This window comes from Mobula hypostoma, chromosome 21 (assembly GCF_963921235.1).
Source record: "Mobula hypostoma chromosome 21, sMobHyp1.1, whole genome shotgun sequence".
Classification (NCBI taxonomy): domain Eukaryota; kingdom Metazoa; phylum Chordata; class Chondrichthyes; order Myliobatiformes; family Myliobatidae; genus Mobula; species Mobula hypostoma.
The window spans coordinates 1,531,418-1,558,800 of record NC_086117.1 but is presented as its reverse complement, the minus strand read 5'-3'; the positions used below and the strand labels follow the sequence as shown (position 1 = coordinate 1,558,800).

General features: G+C 44.9%; 1 protein-coding gene across 4 annotated transcripts in view; it reads left to right on the top strand.

The window, feature by feature from the left end:
• Positions 1 to 27,383, top strand: part of LOC134359729 (tumor necrosis factor ligand superfamily member 15-like) — a 53,890-nt gene that overhangs the window by 7,567 nt on the left and 18,940 nt on the right. For 2 of the 4 annotated variants that reach the window (XR_010021187.1, XM_063073263.1), the window contains exon 4: positions 4,310 to 4,477. Coding sequence is in view for 3 of the 4 variants with exons in the window: in XM_063073263.1 (XP_062929333.1) it covers positions 4,310 to 4,477 (168 nt within the window). In the remaining variant the exon portion in view is untranslated. Of the gene's footprint in view, positions 1 to 4,309; positions 6,632 to 25,181; positions 25,475 to 27,383 lie in introns of those variants that run through there. The other 2 variants (XM_063073262.1, XM_063073261.1) reach the window with 2 other exon arrangements.

The following is a 27,383-nucleotide window of genomic DNA, read 5'->3' as shown; positions in this document are numbered from 1 at the left end:
CTCCACAGATGCCCCCTGCACCAGACCATCCTCCAGTGTTCCGCGTGTCATCCCTGTCCCAGTATTTACAGTCTCTGGTACCTACAGTTTACAGAGGGTTGGAGAATGGGAGGCCACGTCCCACTGTGTTCGTGGAGGGTATCCTGAACCAGAATTGGGTTGAAAGTCACTGGCCTCTATTGTGAAATTTGTTTGTTGTGCGGCGCCAGTACAGTACAATACATTAAAAAAGCTATAAATTACAATAAGAAATAAACAAGTACTGTAAAAAGAGCAACATAAGTGAGGTTGGGTTCATGGACCATTCAGAAATCTGATGACGAAGGGGAAGAAGCCTTTCCTGAAACATTGAGTATGTCTTCAGGCTCCTGTACCTCCTCCCTGATAGTCATAACGAAAAGAGGGCATATTCTTTATGGTGAGAGTCCTTTGTGATGGATACTGCCTTCCTGAGACGATGCCTTTTGAAGATGTTCTTGATGGTGGGGAGGCTTGTGCCTGTGATCAAACTGGCGGGGTTGACAAACACGTTGAAAACTCTTGTTATCCTGCGCAGTGGCTTCTCCATACCAGGTGGTGATGTAGGCATTCAGAATATTCTCCACAGTGCAACTGAAATACTAATCATCTCAATCTCCTGATGAAATATAGCCACTGTCATGCTTTCTTTGAAATTGCATCCATGATGTTAGACCGAAGATAGATCTTCAGAGATGTTGACACCCAGGAATTGAAGCTGCTCACCTTTTCCACCACTGACCCCTAATGAGAGTTGATATATGTTCCCCCCCCAATTTTCTCTTCCTGCAGCCCACAATCAATTCCTTGCACCTTACCTGTTGGTATTCTCTGCACAGGATGTGGTGCAATAGAAGAAGAAGAAAGTCCTTAACTCCGAGTGGAGTCATCGGGACGCTGTCATGACGGCGTTTTTTTAGCAGGCTTTCTTATTTTTACGAGGCCGAGTTGCTAGCTCAACGCTCAACCCAGCACGGATGGAAAGTGTGCAAGGGAGCCAGCTGGATTCAAACTCAAGCTTTCACTCCGAAGTCTAGCGCCGTTGCCACTATGCCACCAGCTGGTTACGGTGCAACAGAGGAAGGGGATTTTACAGAAGATGCAGAGGACATCTTGCTGTCCTTTGTACAGCCTGGCTCTCAGTATTCCTCTGGCCCTGTAGTGGGGCCCAGGAGACTCATCTGATCCACTCCTGGCATGAAGTGATTTGTTAAAGTGGTGAAAGAAGCATCAGTGCTGAGACGAGGAGAGTCCAGGTGAAGGTCAAGGATAAAGACTGCGAAGAGGATGGAGGGTGGAAACAAAGGTCTTGAATTACCTTACCAATGTGGAGAAGAATGGAAGATCCTTGGATGCTTAGGGGAATCCGGGATTTGGGAAAGTGGACATGTCCTTGAAATTCTGCCTGATTCTGTTATATGACATAGGAGTAGAATTAGGCCACTCGGTCCATCGAGTTGGCTCCATCATTCCATGATGGCTGATTTATTATCCCTCTCAGCCCCATTCTCCTGCCTTCTCCTCGTAACCTTTGATACCTTGACTAATCAAAGACCTATCAACTTCCACTTTAATGACTTCCCTCCACAGCTGTCCATGGCAGTGAATTCCACAGATTCACCACTCTCCGGCTAAAGAAATTCCTCCTCATCTCTGTTCTGAATGGACATCCCTCTATCCTGAGGCTGTGCCCTCTGACCCTAGACTCATCCACCAAAGGAAACATCCTCTCCACATCCACTCTATCTGTGCCCTCTGGTCCTAGACTCAGCCACCATAGAAAACATCCTCTCCATATCCACTCTATTTGTGCCTTTCAATATTCAGTAGGTTTCAATGAGATCTCTCCTCATTCTTCTAAACTCCAGCAAGTACAGGCCCAGAGCCATCAAACGTTCTTCATATATTAACCATTTTATTCTCATGAACCTCCTCTAGACCCTTTCCAATGCCAGCACATCTCTTCAATAAGGGGCCCAAAACTGCTCACAATACTCTGTGCAGTCTAACCAATGCTTTATAAAGCCTCAGGATCACACCCTTGTTCTTATAATCTAATCCTCTCAAAAGGAATGCTAATGTTGCATTTGCCTTCCTTACCTCTGACTCAACCTGCTAGTTAACCTTTGGACAATCCTGCACAGAATTCCAAGTCCATTCGCACCTCTGATTTCTGGATTTTCTCCCTGTTTGGAAAATAGTCTATGCCTTTATTCCTTTTACCAAAGTCAGATGAGGTAGCCTTTAACAGAGCTGCCACTCTGCTAATTTGCTGTTTGTTAGAAATGTCTACCTAGTCTGGTTGGGACATGATGCCACAGTTTGCGCTACTGGAAATAAGAGTATTTCTTAGTGGAGCAGAGCACTGATGAATCTGGGATGAAACAAGGACAGGAAGTGCCAAAGGCATTCAGTCAGTCAGATGGGACGCTTGGGAAGGGTTCCAGTGTCAATTACGACAACTGAGAGAGGGATGGCATAGGCATGGGCCTGTGCTGGAGGTGAGATAGAACAGAGGGCAGAGCTCTTGCTTGTTACGTTTAATTTAGTTAGAGACAGGAAAGATTAACAGAGCAAATAGAAACTGAAACACTCAATTAAAAAAAAAATGACAGGCTATCTGCAAACTGCCAAATGTTGCAGACTTCAGGCTGTGCAGAAAAATGCAGGAGACAGAAGGCAGGGATATCTGCGTGGGAGGGTTAAAGGAAGAGATGGTTAGAGTTGTTCTATGGGCTGAACACACATGCCCAAGATAGTAACTGTTTATTCCCCACCATCAATGCTGCCTGACCTGCTGAGTTCCCCCATCATTTTGTGTGTGTTGCTCCAAATTTCCAGCATTTGCAGAATCTCTTGTGGCTCTCAAAGGTCTTGTTATTTTTAGTATTTGTTATCTAACAAGAGTGATCCAATAAACTGATAATCTTTCAAAGAACGGAACACTTTACATTCCTCAGTTGCAAACTGGGAAGTACTATGACACTAGTGCGCCACAGTAGCGTAGAGATTACTGTGACGCTATTACAGCTCAGGGCACTAGACTTCAGAATTCATTTCTGGTGTTCCCTATAAGAAGTTTGAACATCCTCCTAGTGAGCACGTGGATTTCCCCTGGGTGCTCCTATTTCCTCCCACATTCCAAAGACGTACCAGCTAGTAGGTTAATTGGCCTGTCATTAGGCTGGGGTCAGACAGGTGGGTTACTGGGCAGCACAGCTCGTTGAGCTGGGAGGGTCTATTCCATGCTGTGCCTCTAAATAAATATGTCTTCCCACAAAAGTGGTCGTGTTGGCTGGAGCATTTTCCTGTGGGTTCTCATCACGTGAACAGAATAAAACATTTAATTTCAAATAGGTTCAATGCTATAGGTTAAACATTAAACAAAATTGGACAGTTATTAAAAAATTTTACTCAAATACTAATGAGAGTTGCAAATATTTAATAAGAAAATTCATACTATTTGTGCAGCTAAATTTACCACAGTGACTTAGCAGGGAACGGAGGATATGGGTCGTGTGATTCAGATTAGCAGGGAACGGAGGATATGGATTATGTGCAGGTACGAGAGATTCAATGAATTGGACGCCATGTTCAGCACAGGTATTACTGGCTCCTGGGCTGCTCTTCTGAGGTTGAAAGTAAGGACATTAAACTGAGGTTTCTCAGAGGCTGGACTGTTGGACTGTTCTGTGTTGTATTTATAGTCATGTTAATTTTCATTGGTGCCCTCAAGAAATTAGTTTTGTTGTTCATCATTGGACAGGGCCTAGTAAAGCTGTTATGTGTGATTATTTAGACCAATTAATATTTTGTAACAATTTGCTTGCATGTAAAAGAGGGTAATTGTAAACTTCCCCTCCATGGGCACTCCTTGTGCTAGATGATTTACTGAGCCAGCAAACAGTAGACAAAGATGCCACTAACCCCACACTTTCTCTATTCACCCCTCTCCTATGAAGCAGAAGAAACAAAAGCCTGAAAGCATGAATCACCAGGCTCAAAGATAGCTTCTACCCCACTGTTGTAAGACTATTGAATGTTCCCCTGCTAGAATAAGATGGCTTCTTGACCTCACAATTTACCTCGTTATGCATTTGGAAGTACAGTCTTCCTGTACTGCTACACTTTACTCTGCACTCTTATTGTTCTACCTCAATGCGTTGTGGAATGATTTGATCACTATGAACAGTTTGCAAGACAAGCTTTTACTGTATCTTGGTAAACATGACAATAATAAACCAATTCCAATTCAGAGTGACCAATTTTTTTGTGTTTTTTTTTAATTTAGCTAAAGAAACTAGCAGTGATCTCCATAATCTGCAATGGGAAGACAAGTACGGACTGGCTTTTCTGATGGGGGAGATAAGTTACCAGAACCAGGCTCTAACCATTCAGAAAGCGGGAGTGTACTATGTGTACTCTCAGGTGTCATTCCGAGGCAAGAAAAGCACGCGTTGTGAGTATGTCACCCACACTGTCACCAAGCAGGTACAGAGTTACCCCGAACCCATCCACCTGCTCAGCTCCACCAAGGCGGTATGCAGCCAAGATAGTCCATGGTTTGTGTCCATCTATTTGGGGGCCATATTCAAATTGGAGAAAGGGGACAGATTGGCTGTTCAAGTCAACAATGTGACAGATGTGGATGTCACCAATGAGCATAAAACTTTCTTTGGTACATTTTTGCTGTGATCACTCAGTTACGAAGTGCTGTAAAGAGAAATTAAGCGTTCATTCAGAAGGCATTCAATCTTGATCCATACCTAAGCCCATCTTCCCTACTGGACACAGGCTGCTGACAGCAGCTCATTGGGAGTCCCCTGTCTCTGTCTTGGGCCAGTCTTTCAGTTGTCTCCAGGGGTAGCCTATCTTCTCTTTCTTCTCTCAGGGATGAGGTCTTTGGAGCTTCTGTTGGCATTCCTTAGCTCTGGGTTTTTCTGGGATGGGTTTGCTAGCCCCATGCCCAACCCTCCTCCCCTCACAACCAGGCTTGGGACCATCCATAGCAGAGTTGATCTTAATCCATACTATCCCATAAAAAGATTGAGAATGGGATTTGTCTGTCCAAATTCGTAGAAGTAGGAATCATCAGCTGCCTTTTTAAGTAATGTTTTGCACAGTCATTTAGAGGTGGTAGGAAGAGAGAGATTAATCATACTACATGTACAGGAATGTGCTGGCTGTCTGCCTACTTATATACAGTGCGATAGCATTATCCTGAGCACAGCACTGGGCAGACTGGGAGTCAGAAAAGAAAGCTGAGAGATTGTTTAAAAAGTTAACTTGTGTACAATAACTCACAGCAGTATCTAAAGCACAGCCTTGAATGTTCACTGGGCAGAGCGGGAGTCAGAAAAGGCAACTGAGAGATTGATTTAAAAGTTAATAATTGTAGATCAAACCAAGCAAAGACTGAAGCAGCTTTCAATGTGCCAAACATTGATCTGCTTCTCCCGAGATGATGGAATGCACCAGCGAAGCCTGTCTGTAATGGAACTTTACTTTCTGTTTTTACTGTTACTAACTGGTGAAAATTCGTCTTGATTTTATATTTGGTGTATGCCATCGATCAGATGCAGAAACTCTTGACACTAAGATGTGATAAAAGAGAGAATATTCACTCATCAAGAGAAGATCCTACACTCCACTGAACCACTGCATGTTTGATGCAATCAAAACTTCACTAGGCCTGTCTATATTTGCAATATGGGCACCTGATTGCATTGAATTGTATTGCTATGCAATGTTTAATTTTCATGTTATTTATCAAATATCAGATAATGGTCCTGCACATTGGAATGGACAGCAGAGAGAGAGGGTAGTTACTGATGTCACTATAGTACTTCTGGTTATAGTTGAAAATATTGTGTAAAGACTAGAACAACTGACTCCAACATCATTTTGGTCTTGCAAGTGTAGTATCCACAATGTATTTCAAATTCTGCTGTGCATTCTTGCCTCAGATGTGCCTTGTATTGTTTTATATTAAAACCTGAATGATTCAATGAATAATATACATAATATGTAAACAGATTCCTGTGTGGTATTGTAGGACATTCTGTTAAACAATGACCATTTATTCTGTAGAATCCAGATTCCTGATTCTTAACATTTTGAAAGCACTCATTTAAAACTATCATTTCTCATGTTCTGTAGAACATAAGCTGCTGGTAGTCAGACCAGGAAGATCTCGCATTAGACACATAGATCCACAGCCAGCAGTAAGAAGGTTGAGGGGGCTTTGAGGTGGTGTGTGATACTGTAACTGGTTATCATTTAGTTGCTCCATTAAAGTATTGAACATTAAGTGAGAACAGAGTTGAGTTTAATGGTAATCTTCACTGGCTGAATCATCTGTCAAGAAAGGCTGAATCCTGGCACTACGGGGTCTCCTGAAGAGTTTCATGCTAGTAGCAAATGAATGGCTGGAGATAACTAAATGCAATACCAGACCACACCCTGAATTGTTTATGTTGTGCTTTGTTCTATTTATAATTTATATGTAAGAGAACTGACATTTTATTAAAGATTGTAACCATGAATATTTTTGTGAGAATTTTATTCACATTTATATACATTAGTGTTATCGGTCACAAACAGAGGTGTGAAGTGGGGAAAAGCTGTTGCATTGTCCTTCTGCACCCCTTTCCCTCTTTGGCTGGTGGGGATGTTGGGTAGGGACACTATTCATCCCAAAGTCTTTCCAGTGCAAAAACTGATGGGGTAGTGAGCATTGGAGGAGTTGGAATGGGTGAGCATATGGCAAGGGGTTTGGAATGTGTGAACACATGGTGAGAGGTTGTAATGAGTGGGCACAGGGCGAGGGATTAGAATGGGTGGGCTCATGGCAAGGGTTTGGAACATGTTGAGGGTTTAGAAGGGGTCATTGTGCAGGCAGGTGGGATTAGTGTCAGTTGGCATAATGGTCAGCACAGGCAAGGTGGGCCTTTGTTCCATGATCTAGATTCTATCACTTACCCTGTCACTGGGTGACTGTCGGGGAAAGGAACAGGAAGAGCTCAGATAGCAGAGAGCACCCCTGTGGCCATCTCTCTCAGTAATCGTTATCTCGCTTTGGATGCTGTTGAGGGAGATGACCTGACACAGGATGACCATGGCGATCGGGTCTCTGACACTGAGCCTAGTTCCGTGGTGCAGCAGGGAAAGAGGAAGATGAGGAATGCAGTAGTCATAGGGGATTGCATAGTTCTGTCAGCCTGATAGAGATACCCGCATGGTGTGTTGCCTCCCAGCTGCCAGGGTATGGGATGTCTCGGATCAGGTGCAGAGTATTCCGAAGGGAGAGTCTGAACAGCCAGAAGTCTTGGTATACATTGGAACCAATGACATAGGTAGGAAAAAAAGGAGGTGGTCCTGAAGCGAGAATTCAGGGAGTTAGGTAGGAAGCTGAAAAGCAGGATCTCCAGGGTAGTGATCTCAGGATTGCTGCCTGTGCCACATGCTAGTGAGTGCAAGAATACCATGATCAGGCATATTAATGTGTGGCTGAGAGACTGGTGTAGGGGCAGGGTTTCGGGTTCCTGGATCATTGGGGCCTCTTCTAGGGGAGGTATGACCTGTACAAAAAGGACGGGTTACACCTGAACCCAAAAGGGGTCCAATATCCTAGCAGGCAAGTTTAATAGAGCTGTTAGGGAGGGTTTAAACTAATTTGCCAGGGGAGGTGGGAACTGGAGTGATAGGGCTGAGGAAGGGGAAAACAGAAATAAATCAAAGATAGCGTGCAACAGAGATAATAGGACAGGCAGAAGATGAGGCATAATCAAAGCCAGTGGGATGATTTACATGGCAATAGAGGCGTGGTTCAGTTAAAACAGAAAACAAATACTGGACTGAAAGTGTTACACTTGAATGCACGCAGCATAAGAAATAAAATGGACAATCCTGAAATTCATCTACAGATTGGCAAGAATGACGTTGTGTCTATTTCTGAAACTTGGCTAAAGGATGGCTGCCATTGGGAGCTGAATGTCCAAGGGTATACAGTGTATTGGAAAGATAGGTTAGTAGGCAGAGAGGGTGGTGTGGCCCTGTGTAAAAGAAATAAAGAAATATTAAATCAGTAGAAAGGGATGACATGGGATTGGAAGGTGTAGAGTCTCTATGGGTTGAGTTAAGAAATGGCAAGGGTAAAAGGACCCTAATGGCAGTTGTATACAGGGCTCCAAACAGCAGCTGGGATGTGGATACAAATTACAGCAGGAGATAGAAAAGGCGTGTCAGAAGGGCAATGTCATGATAATCGTTGGGGATTTTAACATGAAAGTAGATTGGGAAAGCCAGGCCAGTACTGGACTCGAGAGAATTTGTAGAATGTCTAAGGGATGGCTTTTTATAACAGCTTGTTGTTGAGCCCACCAGGGGATCGGTTGTGCTGAATTGGGTGTTGTGCAGTGATCGGGAGGTGATATGAGAATTTAAGATTAAGGAACCCTTGGGGAACAGTGATCACAATATGATCGAGTTCATTTTGAAATTTGAGAAGGAGAAACTAAGTTCCAATGTGTCAGTATTTCAACGGAATAAAGGAAATTTCAATGGCATGAGGAACTGGCCAAAGTTAACTGGAAAGGGACACTAGCAGGAAGGACAGCAGAACAGCAATGACTGGAGTTTCTGCAGAAGGAAACTAAGAAGGTCATTAGGAAGGAAAAGATGAATTATGAAAGGAAGCTGGTGACTAATTTCAAAGATACTAAAAGCTTTTTTTTAAGTAAATAAAGGGTAAAAGAGAGTTGAGGGTAGAAATAGGACCAATAGAAAATGACACTGGAGATATTGTAATGAGAGATGCAGAGGTGACAGAGGAACTGAATCTGTATTTTGCACCTGTCTTCACAGTGGAAGACATCTGCAGTATACCAGACATTCAGGAGTGTCAGGGAAGTGAAGTTTGTGCAGTGAAAATTACAACTGAGAAGGTGCTCAGGAAGCTAAATGGTCTGAGGGTGGATAAATCTCCTGGACCTGATGAAATGCTCCCTCGGGTTCTGAAGGAAGTAGCTGGAGAGATTGCAGAGGGATTAACAATGATCTTTCAATAATTGATAGATTCTGACATTGTACCCGATGACTGGAAAATTGCAAATGTAAGTCTGCTATTCAAGGAGGGTGGGAGGCAGCAGAAAGGAAACTATAGACCTTTTAGCCAGTCACCAGTGGTTTGGAAGTTGCTGGAATCAATAGGTAGGGATGAGAATATGGAGTATCAGGAGGCACGTGACAAGGCAGATCAAAGCTAGCATGGTTCCCTGTAAGGAAAATCCTGCCAGGCTAACCTACTGCAATTTTTTTTTGAGGAAATTACAAGCAGGATAGACAAAGGAGATACAGTAGATGTGGTGTACTTGGATTTTCAGAAGGTCTTTGACAGGGTGCTGCACATGAGGCTGCTTAGCAAGGTAAGAGCCCATGGAATTACAGGGAAGTTAGTAGCGTGGGTGGAGCATTTGCTGATCGGCAGAAAATAGAAAGTGGGAGGAAAGGGCTCCTATTTTAGCTGGCTACTGGTTACCAGTGGAGTTCCACAGGGGTTCATCTCCACCACCACTCTCATCCCCCTAGCAGAACTTGTCCTCTCTTTAAGTAATTTCTCCTTCAGCTCCTCCCACTTCCTTCCAACAAAAGGTGTTGTCACAATGTGGGCACTGGGAGTGGACCCAAATGCAAGACACAGACACATCTTGTGAGGTTAACTTAAATTGAGTTTATTGCTCGTTACAAGGAGAGTAAAGCAGAAGCAGGAATAGCGGACTGGACAAGGACTCAGGCCTTGGACTAGGCTGGGACTAAGGATCTGGGCTAGGACTTGATACTTGCAGCCTACGGAGCCAGGGACTCTTCTTATTCGTGGGACAGACTCAGACACAGTACATAAAGAACTGAGCCAGGAATCCTCCTTAGACACAGGACAGAGTCGGGACTCTTCTTGACAAAGGGTCAGGACCCTTCTAGGGGACTGGGCCGGGGCCCCTTTTAGACGCATGACATGGATACGGAGACCACACAACGATGGACAGAACTATAACTGGGCACAAGTACGCTCCAAGCCGCGGCGAGCTCTTGACTCACTCCAGCGGGTTAACTTTGACTGACCCGCTCTGGCAAGGGAAGGCGGCTTGCTGGCACTTGCTGCGGGAGGAGACTAGGTTTGCTCCGGCCAGATGACATTGGCTCGCAGTACCTTCGGTGACTTTGTTAATGCTCTCACGCCGAACAGCCAAAACCCGGAGACTATAAACTGCCGGTTCAGCCGAGAGTAAATTGCCTCCAGTCACCAAGCCCGACGGACACGGGAAAACAGGGAACCAAAGGGAAACAGGGAGTCAACAGTCCAGATCGTAACACAAACAAAGTAAATTTAAAGGGAACCCGATCCGGTCCATGACAGGTGTTGCCATGGGCACTCGCATGAGTCCCAGCTATGCCTACCTGTTTGTCAGTTACATGGGACAGTCTGTGTTCCAAGCCTACACTGGTGACCATCCCGCACTTGTCCTACACTACACCGATGTCAGCATTGGTGCTGTTGCCTGCCCCTGTGCTGAACTCGTTGACTTCATCTACTTTACCTCCAACTTCCACCTGCCCTCAAATTTACCTGGTCTACTTGCAACACCTCCCTCTCTTTTCTTGATTTCTCTGTCTCTATCTCTGGAGGTAGCTTATCTATTGATGTCTATTACAAATTCACGGACTCTTGTAGCTACCTGGACTATACCTCCACCCACCCTGTTACTTGTAAAAGCTCCATCCCCTTCTCTCAATTCCTCCATCTCCACTGCAGCTGGTCTCAGGATGTGGTGTTTTATTCCTGAACGAAGCAGATGTCCTCCTCCTTCAAAGAAAGGGGCTTCCTATTCTCCACCATCAATGCTACCCTCGACTTATCTCTTGCATTTCACACACGTCTGCTCTCACCCCATCCTCCTGCCACCCAACCAGAGATAGGGTTCCTCTTGTCCTCACCTACCACCCCACCAGCCTCCGTATCTAGTACATAATTCTCCGCAACTTCCACCATCTCCAGTGGGATCCCACCACCAAGCACATCTTTTCTTCCCCCCCACTTTCTGCTTTCTCTGTGACTCCCTCGTCCATACATCCCTCCCCACTGACTTCCCTCCTGGCACTGATCCTTGCAGGTGGAACAAGTGCTACACCTGCCCTACACCTCCTGCCTCAGTACCATTCAGGGCCCCAAACAATCCTTCAACATGAGTCTTTTGAGGTTATATAGTGTGTCTGGTGCTCCCGGTGTAACCTCCTGTACATCGATGAGGCCCGATGTAGATAAGTAAACCACTTCGCCGAGCACCTACGCTCCAGCCACCAGATCTCCCGGTGGCCACCCAGTTTAGTTCCACTTCCCATTCCCATTCCAGTATGTCTGTCCACGGCATCCTCCACCGTCATGATGAAGCCACACTTAGGTTAGAGGAACAACATCTTATATTCTGTCTGGGTAGCCTCCAACCTGATATCATGAACATCAATTTCTCAGACTTCCAGGAATTCCCCCCCTTCCCATCCCCTTGTCCCTCTCTCACCTTCTTGCCCATCCATCGCCTCCTTCTGGTGCTCCTCCCCCTTTTCTTTCTTCCATGGCCTTCTGTTGTCTTCTATCAGACTCCTCCTTCTCCAGCCCTGTATCACTTTCACCAATCAACTTCCCAGCTCTTTACTTCATCCTTCTCCCTCCTGGTTTCACCTATCACCTTGTTTCTCTATTCCCCCCACCGACATTTTTAATTTGCTCCTCAGCTTTTTAACTCCAGTCCTGCCGAAGGGTCTCTGCCTGAAACGTCAACTGTACTCTTTTCCATAGATGCTGCCTGATCTGCTGAGTTCCTCCAGCATTTTGTGTGTGTTGCTCTTTACACCAATTAGTCCACACTAGGGGCCAGTTTTTGACAATGAAATAAACATCCCCAGAAAAAAAATGATTGCCATTTGAATTTTTCTCATATTATGAATTGAAATAGCATGTCATTAGAAACAAAAAAGCTATAAAAAACAACAGGAATGACATCATATCTCTGTGTTTATCTGCAGTTGTTTGCTGGAGTAACATATGGTTTAGTTTAACTGATTCTGACCTCTCTGTGGCTCTCGCATACAAGCAAATTTCTGAGAGAACAAACTGCAGAATTCCACCGGCTTGGTGCGTGTCAACTCAAGAACCACATCTAACTGCAGTTTTTCTTCCTGCATAGATTGGTAATTAGTGGCTGTCCCTCCTACGTCATACAGTGGAGAGATTGTGAAATGCGGTTCTTTAGAGGGCAGTTTCTAGCCTTTCTCCGAAAGGCAAGTCATCAGCAACATCATCATCAGGTGCCATGCCCAGTTTCAGCTTTATAGAACATAGAATAGTACAGCACAGTACAGGTCCTTTGACCCACAATGTTGTGCCAACCCACAAACCCTGCCTTCCATATAACACCCCACCTTAAATTCCTCCATATACCTGTCCAGTAGTCTCTTAAATTTCACTAGTGTATCTGCCTCCACCACTGACTCAGGCAGTGCATTCCACGCACCAACCACTCTCTGAGTAAAAAACCTTCCTCTAGTATCCCCCTTGAACTTCCCACCCCTGACCTGAAAGCCATGTCCTCTTGTATTGAGCAGTGGTGCCCGGGGAAGAGGCGCTGGCTATCCACTCTATCTATTCCTCTTATTATCTTGTACACCTCTATCATGTCTCCTCTCATCCTTCTTCTCTCCAAAGAGTAAAGCCCTAGCTCCCTTCATCTCTGATCATAATGCATACTCTCTAAACCAGGCAGCATCCTGGTAAATCTCCTCTGTACCCTTTCCAATGCTTCCACATCCTTCCTATAGTGAGGTGACCAGAACTGGACACAGTACTCCAAGTGTGGCCTAACCAGAGGTTTATAGAGCTGCATCATTACCTTGTAACTCTTAAACTCTTAAACTCTATCCCTTGACTTATGAATGTTAACACCCCATAAGCTTTCTTAACTACCCTATCTACCTGTGAGGCAACTTTCAGGAATCTGTGGACATGTACCCTCAGATCCCTCTGCTCTTCCACACTGCCAAGTATCCTGCCATTTACTTTGTACTCTGCCTTGGAGTTTGTCCTTCCAAAGTGTACCACCTCACATTTCTCCGGGATGAACTCCATCTGCCACTTCTCAGCCCACTTCTGCATCTTATCAATGTCTCTCTGCAATCTTTGACAATCCTGTACACTATCTACAACACCACTGACCTTTGTATCATCTGCAAACTTGCCAACCCACCCTTCTACCCCAACATCCAGGTCGTTAATAAAAATCACGAAAAGTAGAGGTCCCAGATCCAATCCTTGTAGGACACCACTAGTCACAACCCTCCAATCCGAATTTACTCCCTCCACCACGACCCTCTGCCTTCTGCAGGCAAACTAATTCTGAATCCACCTGGCCAAACTTCCCTGGATCCCATGTCTTCTGACTTTCTGAATAAGCCTACCGTGTGGAACCTTGTCAAAAGCCTTACTAAAATCTATATAGATCACATCCACTGCACTACCCTCATCTATATGCCTGGTCACCTCCTCAAAGAACTCTATCAGGCTTGTTAGACACGATCTGCCCTTCACAAAGCCATGCTGACTGTCCCTGATCAGACCATGATTCTCTAAATGCCCATAAATCCTACCTCAAAGAATCTTTTCCGACAGCTTTCCCACCACAGATGTAAGGCTCATAGTCTATAATTACCTGGATTATCCCTACTACCTTTTTTGAACAAGGGGACAACTTTTGCCTCCCTCCAATCCTCCGGTACCATTTCCATAGACAACGAGGACATAAAGATCCCAGCCAGAGGCTCAGCCAGCTCTTCCCTCACCTCGTGGAGCAGCCTGGGGAATATTCCGTCAGGCCCCGGGGACTTAACCGTCCTAATGTATTTTAACAACTCCAACACCTCCTCTCCCTTAATATCAACATGCTCCAGAACATCAACCTCACTCACATTGTCCTCACCATCATCAAGTTCCCTCTCATTGGTGAATACCGAAGAGAAGTATTCATTGAGGACCTCGCTCACTTCCACAGCCTCCAGGCACATCTTCCCATCTTTATCTCTAATCGGTCCTACCTTCACTCCTGTCATCCTTTTGTTCTTCACATAATTGAAGAATGCCTTGGGGTTTTCCTTTACCCTACTCGCCAAGGCCTTCTCATGCCCCCTTCCTGCTCTCCTCAGCCCCTTCTCGCACCGGTCGTGCCGGTCGTGTGTGCAGCCTGTTACAGCCGCTCCGACTAGTTTTCTTACTTTTTTAACAATTACGTTATTTGTTGTATTTTTTTTTCACGGTAACACGTTGAAGCTGCACCCTCTCTAACATGCTGGTGGAGAGAGTTTTATTTGGGTTTTTAGTGCTGGAAATAGTTACATTCGGACACGGCTCATTAGCGGGGCAGCAGTATGGTCGCATTGTTTATTCCAGGGACCAGCTGATTGCACTCAAGCCGGCCGGTTTAGCGAGCAGAGCGGCGGACACCCCGGCTGAAATCTGGAGGAAAACACACAGAGGATGCAGAGAGGGATCAATAAGCCGAGGGAAGAGGACCGGGTCGAGACAATAGAGACTTATGGAGAAGAGGAGTTATAAGCCCTGTCTTCCCTCGCTCAATATGGGCAATGTGAGCTCGCTGGGTAATAAAATGAATGAGTTGATGGCGCTAGCCAGGAGTCAGAGAACATTTCGGGACAGCAATGTTATGTGTTTTACTGAAACGTGGCTGCACGAGGACATACCCGACCAGACACCAACAGCATCAACAAACTCATTCGTAAGGCCAGTGATGTTGTGGGGATGGAACTGGACTCTCTGACGGTGGTGTCTGAAAAGAGGATGCTGTTTAAGTTGCATGCCATCTTGGACAATGTCTCCCATCCACTACATAATGTACTGGGTGGGCACAGGAGTACATTCAGCCAGAGACTCATCCCACTGAGATGTAGCACAGAGCGTCATAGGAAGTCATTCCTGCCTGTGGCCATCAAACTTTACAACTCCTCCCGTGGAGGGTCAGACACCCTGAGCCAATAGGCTGGTCCCGGACTTATTTCCATCTGGCATAGTTTACATATTGTTGTTTGATTGTTTGTGGTTTTGTATTGCTATATTTATGCTCTATTCTTGATTGGTGCAGCTGTAACTAAACTCAATTTCCCCCGGGATCAATAAAGTATGTCTATCTGTCTATCTATTTATCTATCTATCTATCCTCTTAAGCTCCTTTCTTGCTACCCTATATTCCTCAATAGATCCATCTGATCCTTGCTTCTTAAACCTCAAGTATGTCTTCCACCTGACTAGATTTTCCACCTCACTTGTCACCCATGGTTCCTTCACCCTACCATTCTTTATCTTCCTCACCGGGACAAATCTATCCCTAACATCCTGCAAGAGATCTCTAAACATCGACCACATGTCCATAGTACATTTCCCTGCAAAAACATCATCCCAATTCACACCCGCAAGTTCTAGCCTTATAGCCTCATAATTTGCCTTTCCCCAATTAAAAATTTTCCTGTCCTCTCTGATTCTATCCTTTTCCATGATAATGTTAAAGACAAGGGAGCGGTGGTCACTGTCCCCCAGATGCTCACCCACTGAGAGACCTTTGACCTGACCCGGTTCATTACCTAATACTAGATCTAGTATTGCATTCCCCCTAGTCGACCTGTCCACATACTGTGACAGAAATCCGTCCTGGACACACTTAACAAACTCTGCCCCGTCCAAACTCTTGGAACTAATCAGGTGCCAATCAATATTAGGGAAGTAAAAGTCACCCATGATAACAACCCTGTTATTTTTACACCTTTCCAAAAGCTGCCTCCCAATCTGCTCCTCGGTATCTCTGCTGCTACCAGGGGGCCTATAGAATACTCCCAATAGAGTAACTGCTCCCTTTCTGTTCCTGACTTCCACCCATACTGACTCAAAAGAGGATCCTGCTACATTTCCCACCCTTTCTGTAGCTGTAATAGTATCCTTGACCAGTAATGCCACCCCTCCTCCCATTTTTCCCCCTCTCTATCCCTTTTAAAGCACTGAAATCCAGGAATATTGAGAATCCGTTCCTGCCCTGGTGCCAGCCAAGTCTCTTTAATGGCCACTACATCATAATTCCATGTATGTATCCAAGCTCTCAGTTCATCACCTTTGTTCCTGATGCTTCTTGCGTTGAAGTACACACATTTCCGCCCTTCTACCTTCCTACCTTTACACCGTTTATTCTGCTTCTCTTTCCTCAAAGCCTCTCTATATGTTAGATCTGGCTTTACTCCATGCACTTCTTTCACTGCTCTATCGCTCTGGGTCCCATCCCCCTCGCAAATTAGTTTAAACCCTCCCGAACCATGCTAGCAAACCTACCTGCAAGGATATTGCTCCCCCTCGAGTTCAAGTGCAACCCATCCAATCTGTACAGGTCCCACCTTCCCCAGAAGAGATCCCAATGATCTAAAAATCTAAAACCCTGCTCCCTGCACCAACTCCTCAGCCACGCATTCAACTGCCATCTCCTCCAATTCTTACCATCTTTGTCACGTAGCACTGGCAGCAATCCTGAGAATGCCACCCTTGAGGTCCTGTTCTTCAGCCTTCTGCCTAATTCCCGAAACTCACACTTCAGGACCTCATCCCTCTTCCTGCCTATGTTGTTGGTGCCAACATGTATCATGACTTCTGGTTGCTTTCCCTCTCGTACCAGGATGTCGTGCACCCGGTCAGAGACATCCCGGACCCTGGCACCTGGGAGGCAACAAACCATGCGGGTGTCCTTCTCACATCCACAAAATCTCCTGTCTGCTCCCCTGACTATAGAGTCTCCAATGACGACAGCTCTCCTCTTCTGCGTCCCACCACTGGGTCAGACTCAGTGCCGGAGGCCCTGCCACCATGGCTCACACCTGGTTGGTCGTCCCCGCCAACAGTATCCAGGACAGTAAACTTATTATTCAGGGGAGCTCTGCACTACCTGTCTGCTCACCTTTGCTTTCCCCCCTCTGATTGTCACCCAATGACCTGCCACCGACAGCCTAGGTGTGACTACCTCCCTGTAGCTCTCACCTATGACTGCCTCATTGTCCCTTATGAGTGAAGGTCATCCAGCTGCTTCTCCAGATTCCATACACGGTCTTCCAGACCGCCCAGCCGTATGCACTTCTGGCAGATGTGACTCTGCGGGAGAGGGGCGTTCCCCCAAGACTGCCACATCTCACATGAGAGGCACATCACCGTCTCATGAAATGAGCTTTGACTGCCATGGACTACACACTCCTGTTTCGGGTCAAGGGGATCAATTCATTGGTATTCATTTCCAGTTTTCTGGCTGCTGTCTCCATCATCATTTGTCTTTGTCTTCCTCTTGCTTTCTTCCCTTCAATCTTTCCCATAATTACCGGGCATTCTAACTCTTTCCTAATCACATGTCCAATGAAGTTACGTTGCCTTTTCATGATCTCATACATTATTTCTCTTTTTGTGTTTGCTCTGTTCATGACATCCTCTTTAGATATTCATTTCGTCCATAATATTCTTTGCATCCTCCTCAAAAACCACATCTCTGCTGCTTCAATTTATTTCCTCATGTTACTAGATATTGTCCAACATTCTGAGCCATATAACATAACTGGATAAACGTAACATTTCAGTACTCTGAGGCGGGTTGTCATGCTTAGTTTAGTATTGGTCAGTATACTCTTCATTCTCGTAATGGTGTATTTTGCCATCTCCATTCTTTTTTTGATGCCCAAGTCACACCTGCCATCTGATCTCACCCAGCTTCCTAAGCAGCAAAAGTTTTGTGCTTGTTTTATGTCTTCCCCGTTTATTCTCAGCCTGCAGATAGGATTCTCCCTCTTTTTGGATATCACCATACATTCTGACTTTTTGCAATTGATAGATAGACCCATTTTTGCACTTTCTTCAACAACTGTATCAATTAAGTTTTGTAGTTCTTCCTCCGTACTTGCAATTAACACAGTGTCAGCTGCATATCTGAAATGCTTTTGTGTAGTCGATAAAGCAAACAAACAAGTCTTTTTGCACTTGAATAGCTCATTCTGATAGTACCCTTAACATCAATATTGCATTTCTTGTACCTTTGTCTTTCACAAAACCACATTGTTCTTTACCTATTTCACCTTGTATCTTACTTTTAGCTCTTGTCATCAAAATTCTTAGAAGTATCTTGGTGATATGACGCATTAAACTTATGGTCCTATGTAATTCACATTCTATTGCTCCAGGTTTCTTAGGAAGAGTGATAAATACTGATTTTTTTCATCTCTTCTGGTATTATTGCAGTCTCATAAATGTCATTGATTAAATCAGTAAGTTTTTCAATTCCATAATCTTCAAGGACAATAATTTGTTCTATTACTAATTCATCAGGACCTGCTGCCTTTCCTTTCTTCATCTTACTTATTGCATTACAAACTTCAGATTTTAAAATACTTGAACCTTCAACGTTTTTCTTAATTTCTGGTTTTTCACCTCGATTGTCTTCAAACAATTCCTGAATATACACATATAGATGTAGCTATAAAGAAAGCAAGACAATGGCTATACTTCATTTGGAGTTTGCAGAGATTTGGTGTGTCAACAAATACACTCAAAAACCTCTGTAGATGTACTTTGGAGAGCATTCTGACAGGCTGCGTCACTGTCTGGTATGGGGGAGTGGTGGGGGGAGGCTACTGCGCAGGATTGAAAGAAGCTGCAGAAGGTTGTAAATCTAGTCAGCTCCATCTTGGGTACTAACCTACAAAGTACCCAAGACACCTTCAAGGAGCGGTGTCTCAGAAAGGCAGCGTCCATTATTAAGGACCTCCAGCACCCAGGACATGCCCTTTTCTCACTGTTACCATCAGGTAGGAGGTACAGAAGCCTGAAGGCACACACTCAGTGATTCGGGAACAGCTTCTTCCCCTCTGCCATCTGATTCCTAAATGGACATTAAACCCTTGGACACTACCTCACTTGTTTTTTAATGTACAGTATTCTTGATTTTTGCAGGTTTTTAATCTATTCAATATACATATACTGTAATTGATTTACTTATTTATTATTATTATTTTTCTCTCTTCTATAGTATGTATTGCATTGAACTGCTGCTGCTAAGTTAACAAATTTCACAACACATGCAAGTGATAATAAACCTGATTCTGATTCTGAAAGAAGCACACCAATTATTCCACCAACCAGTACATCTTTGGACTGTGGGAAGAAACTGGAGAACCTGGGGGAAACCCACGCAGACACAGAGAGAACGCACAAACTCCATACAGAGCATAATGCAAAACAAAGAAACTCCCAGAGCTTTCCAGGATTATACTTTGTATAGCCACTAGGGGCATATTAAGCTGTTATATGTATATAAGAACTACTTAAAATACAAGTTGATTATGTATTATTAAACTGTAAAGAAAATAACAATTAAACAGTCCAATCTAAGAACTAAATAGTTGGCTCCAACACTTGGGACGGGGGGTTTAATCCTGTCATGGGCAGTTCATCTGACCAAGGCTCAGTTGTTGGTGGCCTCCCAGTTGATCTGCAGAAATGTAGAGCTCCTAAACAGTCAAGAAACAGGAAATAGCAGGAGGAGAATACCACATGTGGTTTCCAGGATGCCTGGCATGCCCACCTGCATCATTGGTGTAGAGATGTCCATGTTGTGAAGTTAATAGCTGGACGGCTGAGGAGATCATCAGGGATCTCTCCTCTACTGACCCCAGATGGTTATCAGGAGTGCTGAGTATGCAGGGTCCTTAAGGCTAATTTATACTTCTGCATCAAATCTACGCCATAGGTATGGCGTAGCCGCGTACCCTACGCCATAGCCTGACGCACACCTCCCCAAAAATGTAACTACGTGTCGCAGTGACGCAGAATGAACAACTGTGATTGGTCTGCTTGGTAGCATCGCATTTCCTGCTACACTGCAATAGCTTCCCATTGGGTGACTGAAGGGCAGGGAAGGAACTCTGGCTGCAATGCTTTCCATAAAGCTTTATAGACCTCCGAAATTATGGAGGACCCTGTGCTTGACACAATTTGTAGCTAGCTGCTACAGCCTGTTGACTTCCACCCGAAGCTAAAACTCGAATGGTGATTGCCAGTCTCTGAGTATACTGTGCGTAGACTGGTGCAAAATAAATGGTCAAATCTACCTGCCAACATCCAAAAAGATTTGAAATGCATTTCCTCGTCCATGTCTCTCAGTGGCCGGACAAGCACAGAAAATTCACCCTCCTTCAGTTTCAGTCGCCATCGTTTGAAGTTTGAGTTTCTTCATGTTGAGTTTCAACACGAAGAAACTCAACACAGTGGCATAGAAACCCCACAGCCAACTAGCTTTTTGGCAGTGAATTGCAGAGCGACACAGACACACCGACCCACAAGTGTAAATGCTCACAACGGCGTAGGCCACTTGCATAGGCTATGGTGTAGGCTACTACACAGAAGTATAAATCAGCCTTTAGTGTTGTCAGTGATCCCTTCCATCTGTTCAACAATCTCTTTCACACTCGCCTCCCCACCACCTGTTAGGATGGAAAACAGCTTCTTCCCCCAGGGCACTGGGCTACTGAACTCCCTGCCACCACCCAGGTTTCATCATGTATGAAGTGCCAGTAGTTTATATTGTTTACTTTTTAACTTGCGTCATATATTATTTGTCAATATGTTTGTCGTAAGATTATTTTATGTGGTAAGACCTTAAGACATAGGAGCAGAATTAGGCCATTCAGCCCGATGAGTCTGCTCTCCCATTTCTTCATGGCTGATCCTGGATCCCACTCAACCCCGTATACCTGCCCTCTCACCATAACCTTTGATGCTCTGACTAATCAAGAACTTCTCAATCTCTGTTTTAAATCTACTCAATGACCTGGCCTCCCCAGCCTTCAGTGGCTTTCCATCCCACAGATTCACCACCAAAGAAATCCCTCCTCATCTCCGTTGTAAGTGGACATCCCTCTGTGCCCTCAGTCCTAGACTCTCCCTCTTTAGGAAACAGTTCTCAAACAGGTCAGGTTATTTGCCCTGCTACTGTGCACACTGGACATCACTCTAAGTGAGAGCTAAGAGAGCCCCATCTGATTTCACAAACGTCCAGCAATTTGTGGTATTCATTTTTTTTTTATTGATTCATTTACGGGATGTGGGGTCGCCAGCTAAACCGGCATTTATTGCCCGTCCCTAGTTGCCTTTGAGAAGTTGGTGACAAGCTGCCTTCTTGAACCACTGCCGTCCCCGAGGTGTTGGTATACCCACTGTGGTGTTAGGGAGGGAATTCCATAATCTTGACCCAGCGACAAGGAAGGAATGGCGATATATTTCCAAGTCAGGATGGTGAATGACTTGGAGGGGGATTTCCAAGTGGTGGTGTTCCCAGGTATCTGCTGTTCTTGTCATTCTAGATGGTAGTGGTCGTGGGTCTGGAAGGTGCTGCCTTCGGAACCTTGGTGTGTTGTTGCATCTTGTAGATACTACATATTGCTGCAGCTGTTTGTCGATGGTGGAGGGATGGGATGCTTGTGGAAGGGGTAGCAATCAAGTGGGCTGCCTCGTATTGGATGGCGTCAAGCTTCTTAAGTATTGATGGAGCTGCACTCATCCTGGCAAGTGGCAAGTATTCCATTACACTCCTGACCTGAGCCTTGTAGATGGTGGACAGGCTTTGGGGAGTCAGGAAGTAAGTTACACACCGCAGAATTCCTAGCCTTTGACCTGCTCTGGTAGCCACAGTGTTTATATGGCTAGACCAGTTCAGCTTCCTGTCAATGGCAACCCCCAGGATATTGATAGTAGGAGATTCAGTGATGGTGATGCCACTGAATGTCAAGGAACGTTGGTTAGAGAGTCTCTTGTTGGAGATAGCCATTGCCTGGCTCTTGCGTGACTTAAATGTTACTTGCTACTTGTCAGCCCAAACCTGGATATTGTCCAGGTCCTGCTGCTTTTGGGTATGAACTGCCTCACTATCTGAGAAGTCACAAATGGTGCAAAACATTGTGCAGTCATCTGCAAACATCCTCACTTTTGACCTTATGATGGAAGAAAGGTCATTGATGAAGCAGCTGAAGATGGTTGGTCCTAGGACACTTCCCTAAGGAACTACTGCAGTGATGTCCTGAGGATGAGATGATTGACCTCCAACCACCACAACTATTTTCCTTTGTGTCAGGTATGATTCCAACCAGTGGAGGATTTTCCCCCTAATTTCCATTGACTCCATTTTAGCTAGGACACCTTGATGCCATACTTGGTCAAATGCTGCCTTGATGTCGAGGGCTATCACTCTCACTTCACCTTTGGTATTTAGTGGCTTGGTCCATGTTTGGACCAAGGAGGTGTTGAGGTCAGGAGCTGAGTGGCCTTGACAGAATCCAAACTGGGTATCTGTAAGCGGGTTATTGCCGAGTAGATGCTGCATGAATCAGAATCAGGTTTATCATCACCGACATGTGACGTGAAATTTATTAACTTAGCAGCAGCAGTTCAATGCAATACATAATCTCGCAGAGAGAGAAAAAAATAATAACTAACATAAGAATAAGAATAATAAATAAACAAGTATTGCAATTACAGTGTACATTTATTGAATAGATTGAAAAGAACGTGCAAAAACAGAAATACTATATATTAAAAAACAAGTGAGGTAGTATCCAAAGATTCAATGTCCATTTAGGAATCGAATGGCAGAGGGGAAGAAACTGTTCCTGAAACGCTGAGTGTGTGCCTTCAGGCTTCTGTATCTCCTACCTGATGGTAACAGAGAGAAAAGGGCATGCCCTGGGTGCTGGACGTCCCTAATAATGGATGCTACCTTTCTGAGACACCGCTCCCTGAAGATGTCCTGACGATTGAGATTAGGCTGATAGGGTGGTAATTGGCTGGCTTGGACTTGTCCTGTTTCTTGTGTATTTCCCACATTGCTGGGCAGATGCTGGTGTTGTAGCTGTACAGGAACAGTTTGGCTAGTGGCGTGGCAAGTTCTGGAGCACAAGTCTTCAGGACTATTGCCGGGATTTTGTCTGGGCCCATAGTCTTCGCAGTATCCACTGCTTTCAGCTGTTTCTTGATATAACAGGAGTGAATCAGATTGGCTGCACACTGACACCTGGGAAGCTGGGGACTTCTGGAGGAGACCAAGCTGGATCATCTACTCGGCACCTCTGACTGAAGATTGTTGCAAGTGCCTCAGCCTTATCGTTTGCACGGGTGTGCTGGGCTCCTCTGTCATTGAGGGTGGGGATATTTGTGGAGCCTCCTCCTCCAGTGAGTAGTCTGATTGTCCAGCACCACTCACAACTGGATGTGGCAGGGCTGCAGAGCTTAGATATGGTCCGTTGGTTGTGGAACCACTTAACTCTGTCCATTACTTGCTGCTTATGGCATTTGGCAAGCACCTCGTCCTGTATCGTGGCTTCACCAGGGTGACGCCTCATGTTGAGGTATGCCTGGTGTTGTTCTCGGCATACCCTCCTGCACCCTTCTGTCAACAAGGGTTGATCCCCTGGCCTGGTGGTAATGTTAGAGTGGGGGATATGCCAGGCCATGAGCTTACAGGTTGGAGTTGATTACAATTCTGCTGCTGCTGATGGCCCACAGCGCCTCATGGATGCCCAGTCTCAGACTGCTAGATCCATTCAAAGACTGTCCTATTTAGCACAGTGCTAGTGCCACACAACACGGCGGAGGGTTTCTTCAATGTGGAGACGGGATTTAGTCTCCACAAATACTGGGCGGTGGTCCTATAGTAGTGGGTTATCATTGATATTTGCTTACTAAGTTAGTCATAGTGTTCTTGTTAGAGCAGTTACCAACAGACTTCACAACTTCAGCAATAATCCACTTCCCTCTGTGGTATTTGTTTTATATCCGCAGGGATTATCGCTAGATCCCAGACAAATGGGAAATTGCCTGCTTTGGCAGATGGCAGTTTCAGCTGTTCTTCCAGCCACCAGGGGGCTCGAGTTTATGGCTTTGTCGTGCCTGCCTCAGCTCATCCCACCTTCAATTGTCCCGTAGCTCAGCTGTTTTGTACCCCAGCCAGCCATGTCCTGTCATCTACCCTGAGCCTCTCTTTTCTGTGACCTGTAAGTAGCCTCCACTTTTGGCCTTTTTTTCCCTCACTACCCCCTTCTAATTTATACATAGAACACTACAGCACAGTACACACTGTTCAGCCAATCTGCTGACCTTTCAACCTATCCTGACACCAATCTAATTCTTTCTCCCACATGGCCCTCCATTTTCCTCTCATCTATGTAAGAGCATATTACACATCCCCAAAGTATCCGCCTTTACCACCAGCTCTGGCAGGGCGTTCCACACACTCACCACTCTCTGGGTAAAACACTTACTTCTAACATTTCCCCTATGTTAAAAGCAAAGGGATTGTAAGGGATAAACTCTGACCCAGATCTGCGCCGTTCCCTCCAAATATCCGGACCGGCCTCTCGGTTTTTTTGCACTACCTTACTTCCCATTTTTCTATTTTCTATTTATGATTTATAATTTAAATTTTTAATATTTACTAATTTTAACTATTTTTAATATCTTTAATATTTAATATTTGTAATCCAGGGAGTGTGAAGCGCAGAATCAAATATCACTGTGATGATTGTACGTTCTAGTACCAATTGTTTGGCAACAATAAAGTATAAATTCTCTGCCACAGGAAACAGTTGAGGCCAGTTCATTGGCTATATTTAAGAGGGAGTTAGATATGGCCCTTGTGGCTAAAGGGCTCAGGGGGTATGGAGGGAAGGCTGGTAAAGGGTTCTGAGTTGGATGATCAGCCATGATCATACTGAATGGCGGTGCAGGCTCGAAGGGCCAAATGGCCTACTCCTGCACCTATTTTCTATGTTTCTATGTTTCTATAAAGTAAATTGGTCCTCTGGAAGACCAGAATGGTAATCCATGTGTGGAGCCAAAACAGTTGGGGGAGATCTTAAATGAGAGAGGAGAGCTGCACTTAACAGTGGCTCCTTCGAGCTCACCTGTGGAAACAAATTAATTTCTACCTTCCATGTCTCTCTTTTTCCTTTTCATGGTGGATGGGGTTCTGTTGAATACCCAACTTCAGTTGGGTACTCAGACTTCAGTTCCTTGCGGTGGTGCGACCTGCTCCTGGAGCTTTTTGAAATCCTAAAGCCTAGGCTAGAAGATGAGGCCTGTGAATGAGCTGATTCTATGCTGGTGCCACTGACTGAAGTGTTACAGGAGACAACGGAACATCGAGAACGGCGGATCAGCTGTTGGACTCCGTACTCAGCGAATCACGCGCTCTCTCTCTCTTTCTCATTGGTGGGGGAGAGTTCTTTGCTGATTCTCGAGTCAGAGAACTCAGAAAAAGTAAAAACAGACCTTATCATCACAAATCAGCGAGTTGTTTTGTTATGTCTCCCCTCTCACTGTGAAAGGGGACATCTCTCTGTGCCTTCATTGGGGAGAGAGAGAACCTTGGATATGTCAAACTGTTGGGTGAATGATTAGTTTTTGTTGTACTGCAGATCATGGTCTTTTTGGGGCCTTTGCTATTGCTATCTTGGTGGGTGGGGGCTGCTGATACTTTCTTAGCGTTAGTAAGTGGGGTGGGGAGAGTTGTTACTTTGCTGCTGCACGTGCGTGGGGAGAGTGGGACTGCTTCGGGTACTAACGTTTTTAGCGTGCCTCATTCTTTGGGGCACTCTTCATTTTTTGTGGATGTTTGCAAAGAAACAGAATTTCAGCATGTATATTGCATACATTTCTCTGATATTAAATGGAACTATTGAACTGTTGAAAAACTATTGAAATAAGTTCTTTGCATCTGTATTTACTCAGGAGACGGGCACAGAGAACATAGAAGTGAGGCAATATGCCATCAAATTCATGGACCCTGTACAGATTACAGAGCAGGAGATGTTTGCTATCTTGAAGTAAATCAGGGTGAATAAATCCCCAGGACCTGACAAGGTGTTCCCTAGGATCCTACGGGAGGCAAGTGCAGAAATTGTTGGGGCCCTAGCAGAAATATTTAGATCATCCTTAGCAACATGAAGAGATACCAGTGGATTAGGGGATAGTCAATGTTATTCCACTGTTTATGGAAGGCTCTAAACATAAAGCAGGAAATTATAGACCAGTAAGTCTGACATCAATTGTGGGAAAGTTATTGGAAAGTATTTTTCGGGACCAGTTATATAAATATTTGGATAGAGATAGACTGGTTAAGGTCATGGCTTTGTGCATGGTAGGTCACGTCTAACCAATTTTATAGAATTTTTTGAGGAAGTTACCAGGAAAGTGAATGAAGGGAAGGCAGTTGATGTTGTCAATAAATGGACTTTAGTAAGGCATTTGGCAAAGTCCCACACGGGAGGCTGGTCAATGAAGTTCAGCCACTCAGCATTCAGGATGAGGAAGTAAATTGGATTTGCCATTGGCTTAGTGGGAGAAGCCAGAGACTGGAAATAGGGGGTTTCACCTCTGACTGGAGGTCTGTGACTAGTGGTTTGCCACAGAGTCCTTTGTTGTTTGTCATCTACATCAATGATCTGGATGATAATGTGCTTCACTGGATCAGTAAATTTGCAGATGACACGTGGCTTGCAGAGGGATCTGCACCAGCTGGAAAAATGGGCTGAGAAATGGCAGATGGAATTTAATGCAGACAAGTGCAAGGTTTTGCACATCAGTCAGCCTACCCAGGGTAGGTTTTACACAGTCAACGGTAGGGCACTGAGGAGTGTGGTAGAACTGAGGGATCTGGGAATACAGGTCCGTAGTTCATTGAAAGTGGCGTCATAGGTGGATGGGATCATAAAGAGAGCTTTTGGCACACTGGCATTCATAAATCAATGTACTCAATACAGAGGATGGGATGTTATGTTGAAGTTGTACAAGATGTTGGTGAGGCCTAATTTGTGTGCAGTTTTGGTCACCTACCTCCAGGAAAGATGGAAATAAAATTGAAAGAGTGGAAAGAAAATTTTCAAGGATATTGCCAGGTCTGGAAGATCCAAGTTATAACAAAAGATTGAATAGGTTAGGACTGTATTCTTTAGAACATAGTAGATTGAGAGGAGATTTGACAGAGATATTCAAGATTACGCGGGGTATGGATAGGGTCAACTCAAGCAGGCTTTTTCCACTGAGGATGGGTGGAACTACAATCAGAGGTCGTGAAATAAGGGGGAAAGGTGAGAACTTTAAGGGGGACATGAGTGGAAACGTCTTCACTTAGAGGGCTGTGAGGGTGTGGAATGAGCTGCCAGCTCAAGTGGTCCACACAAACAGGAGGAAA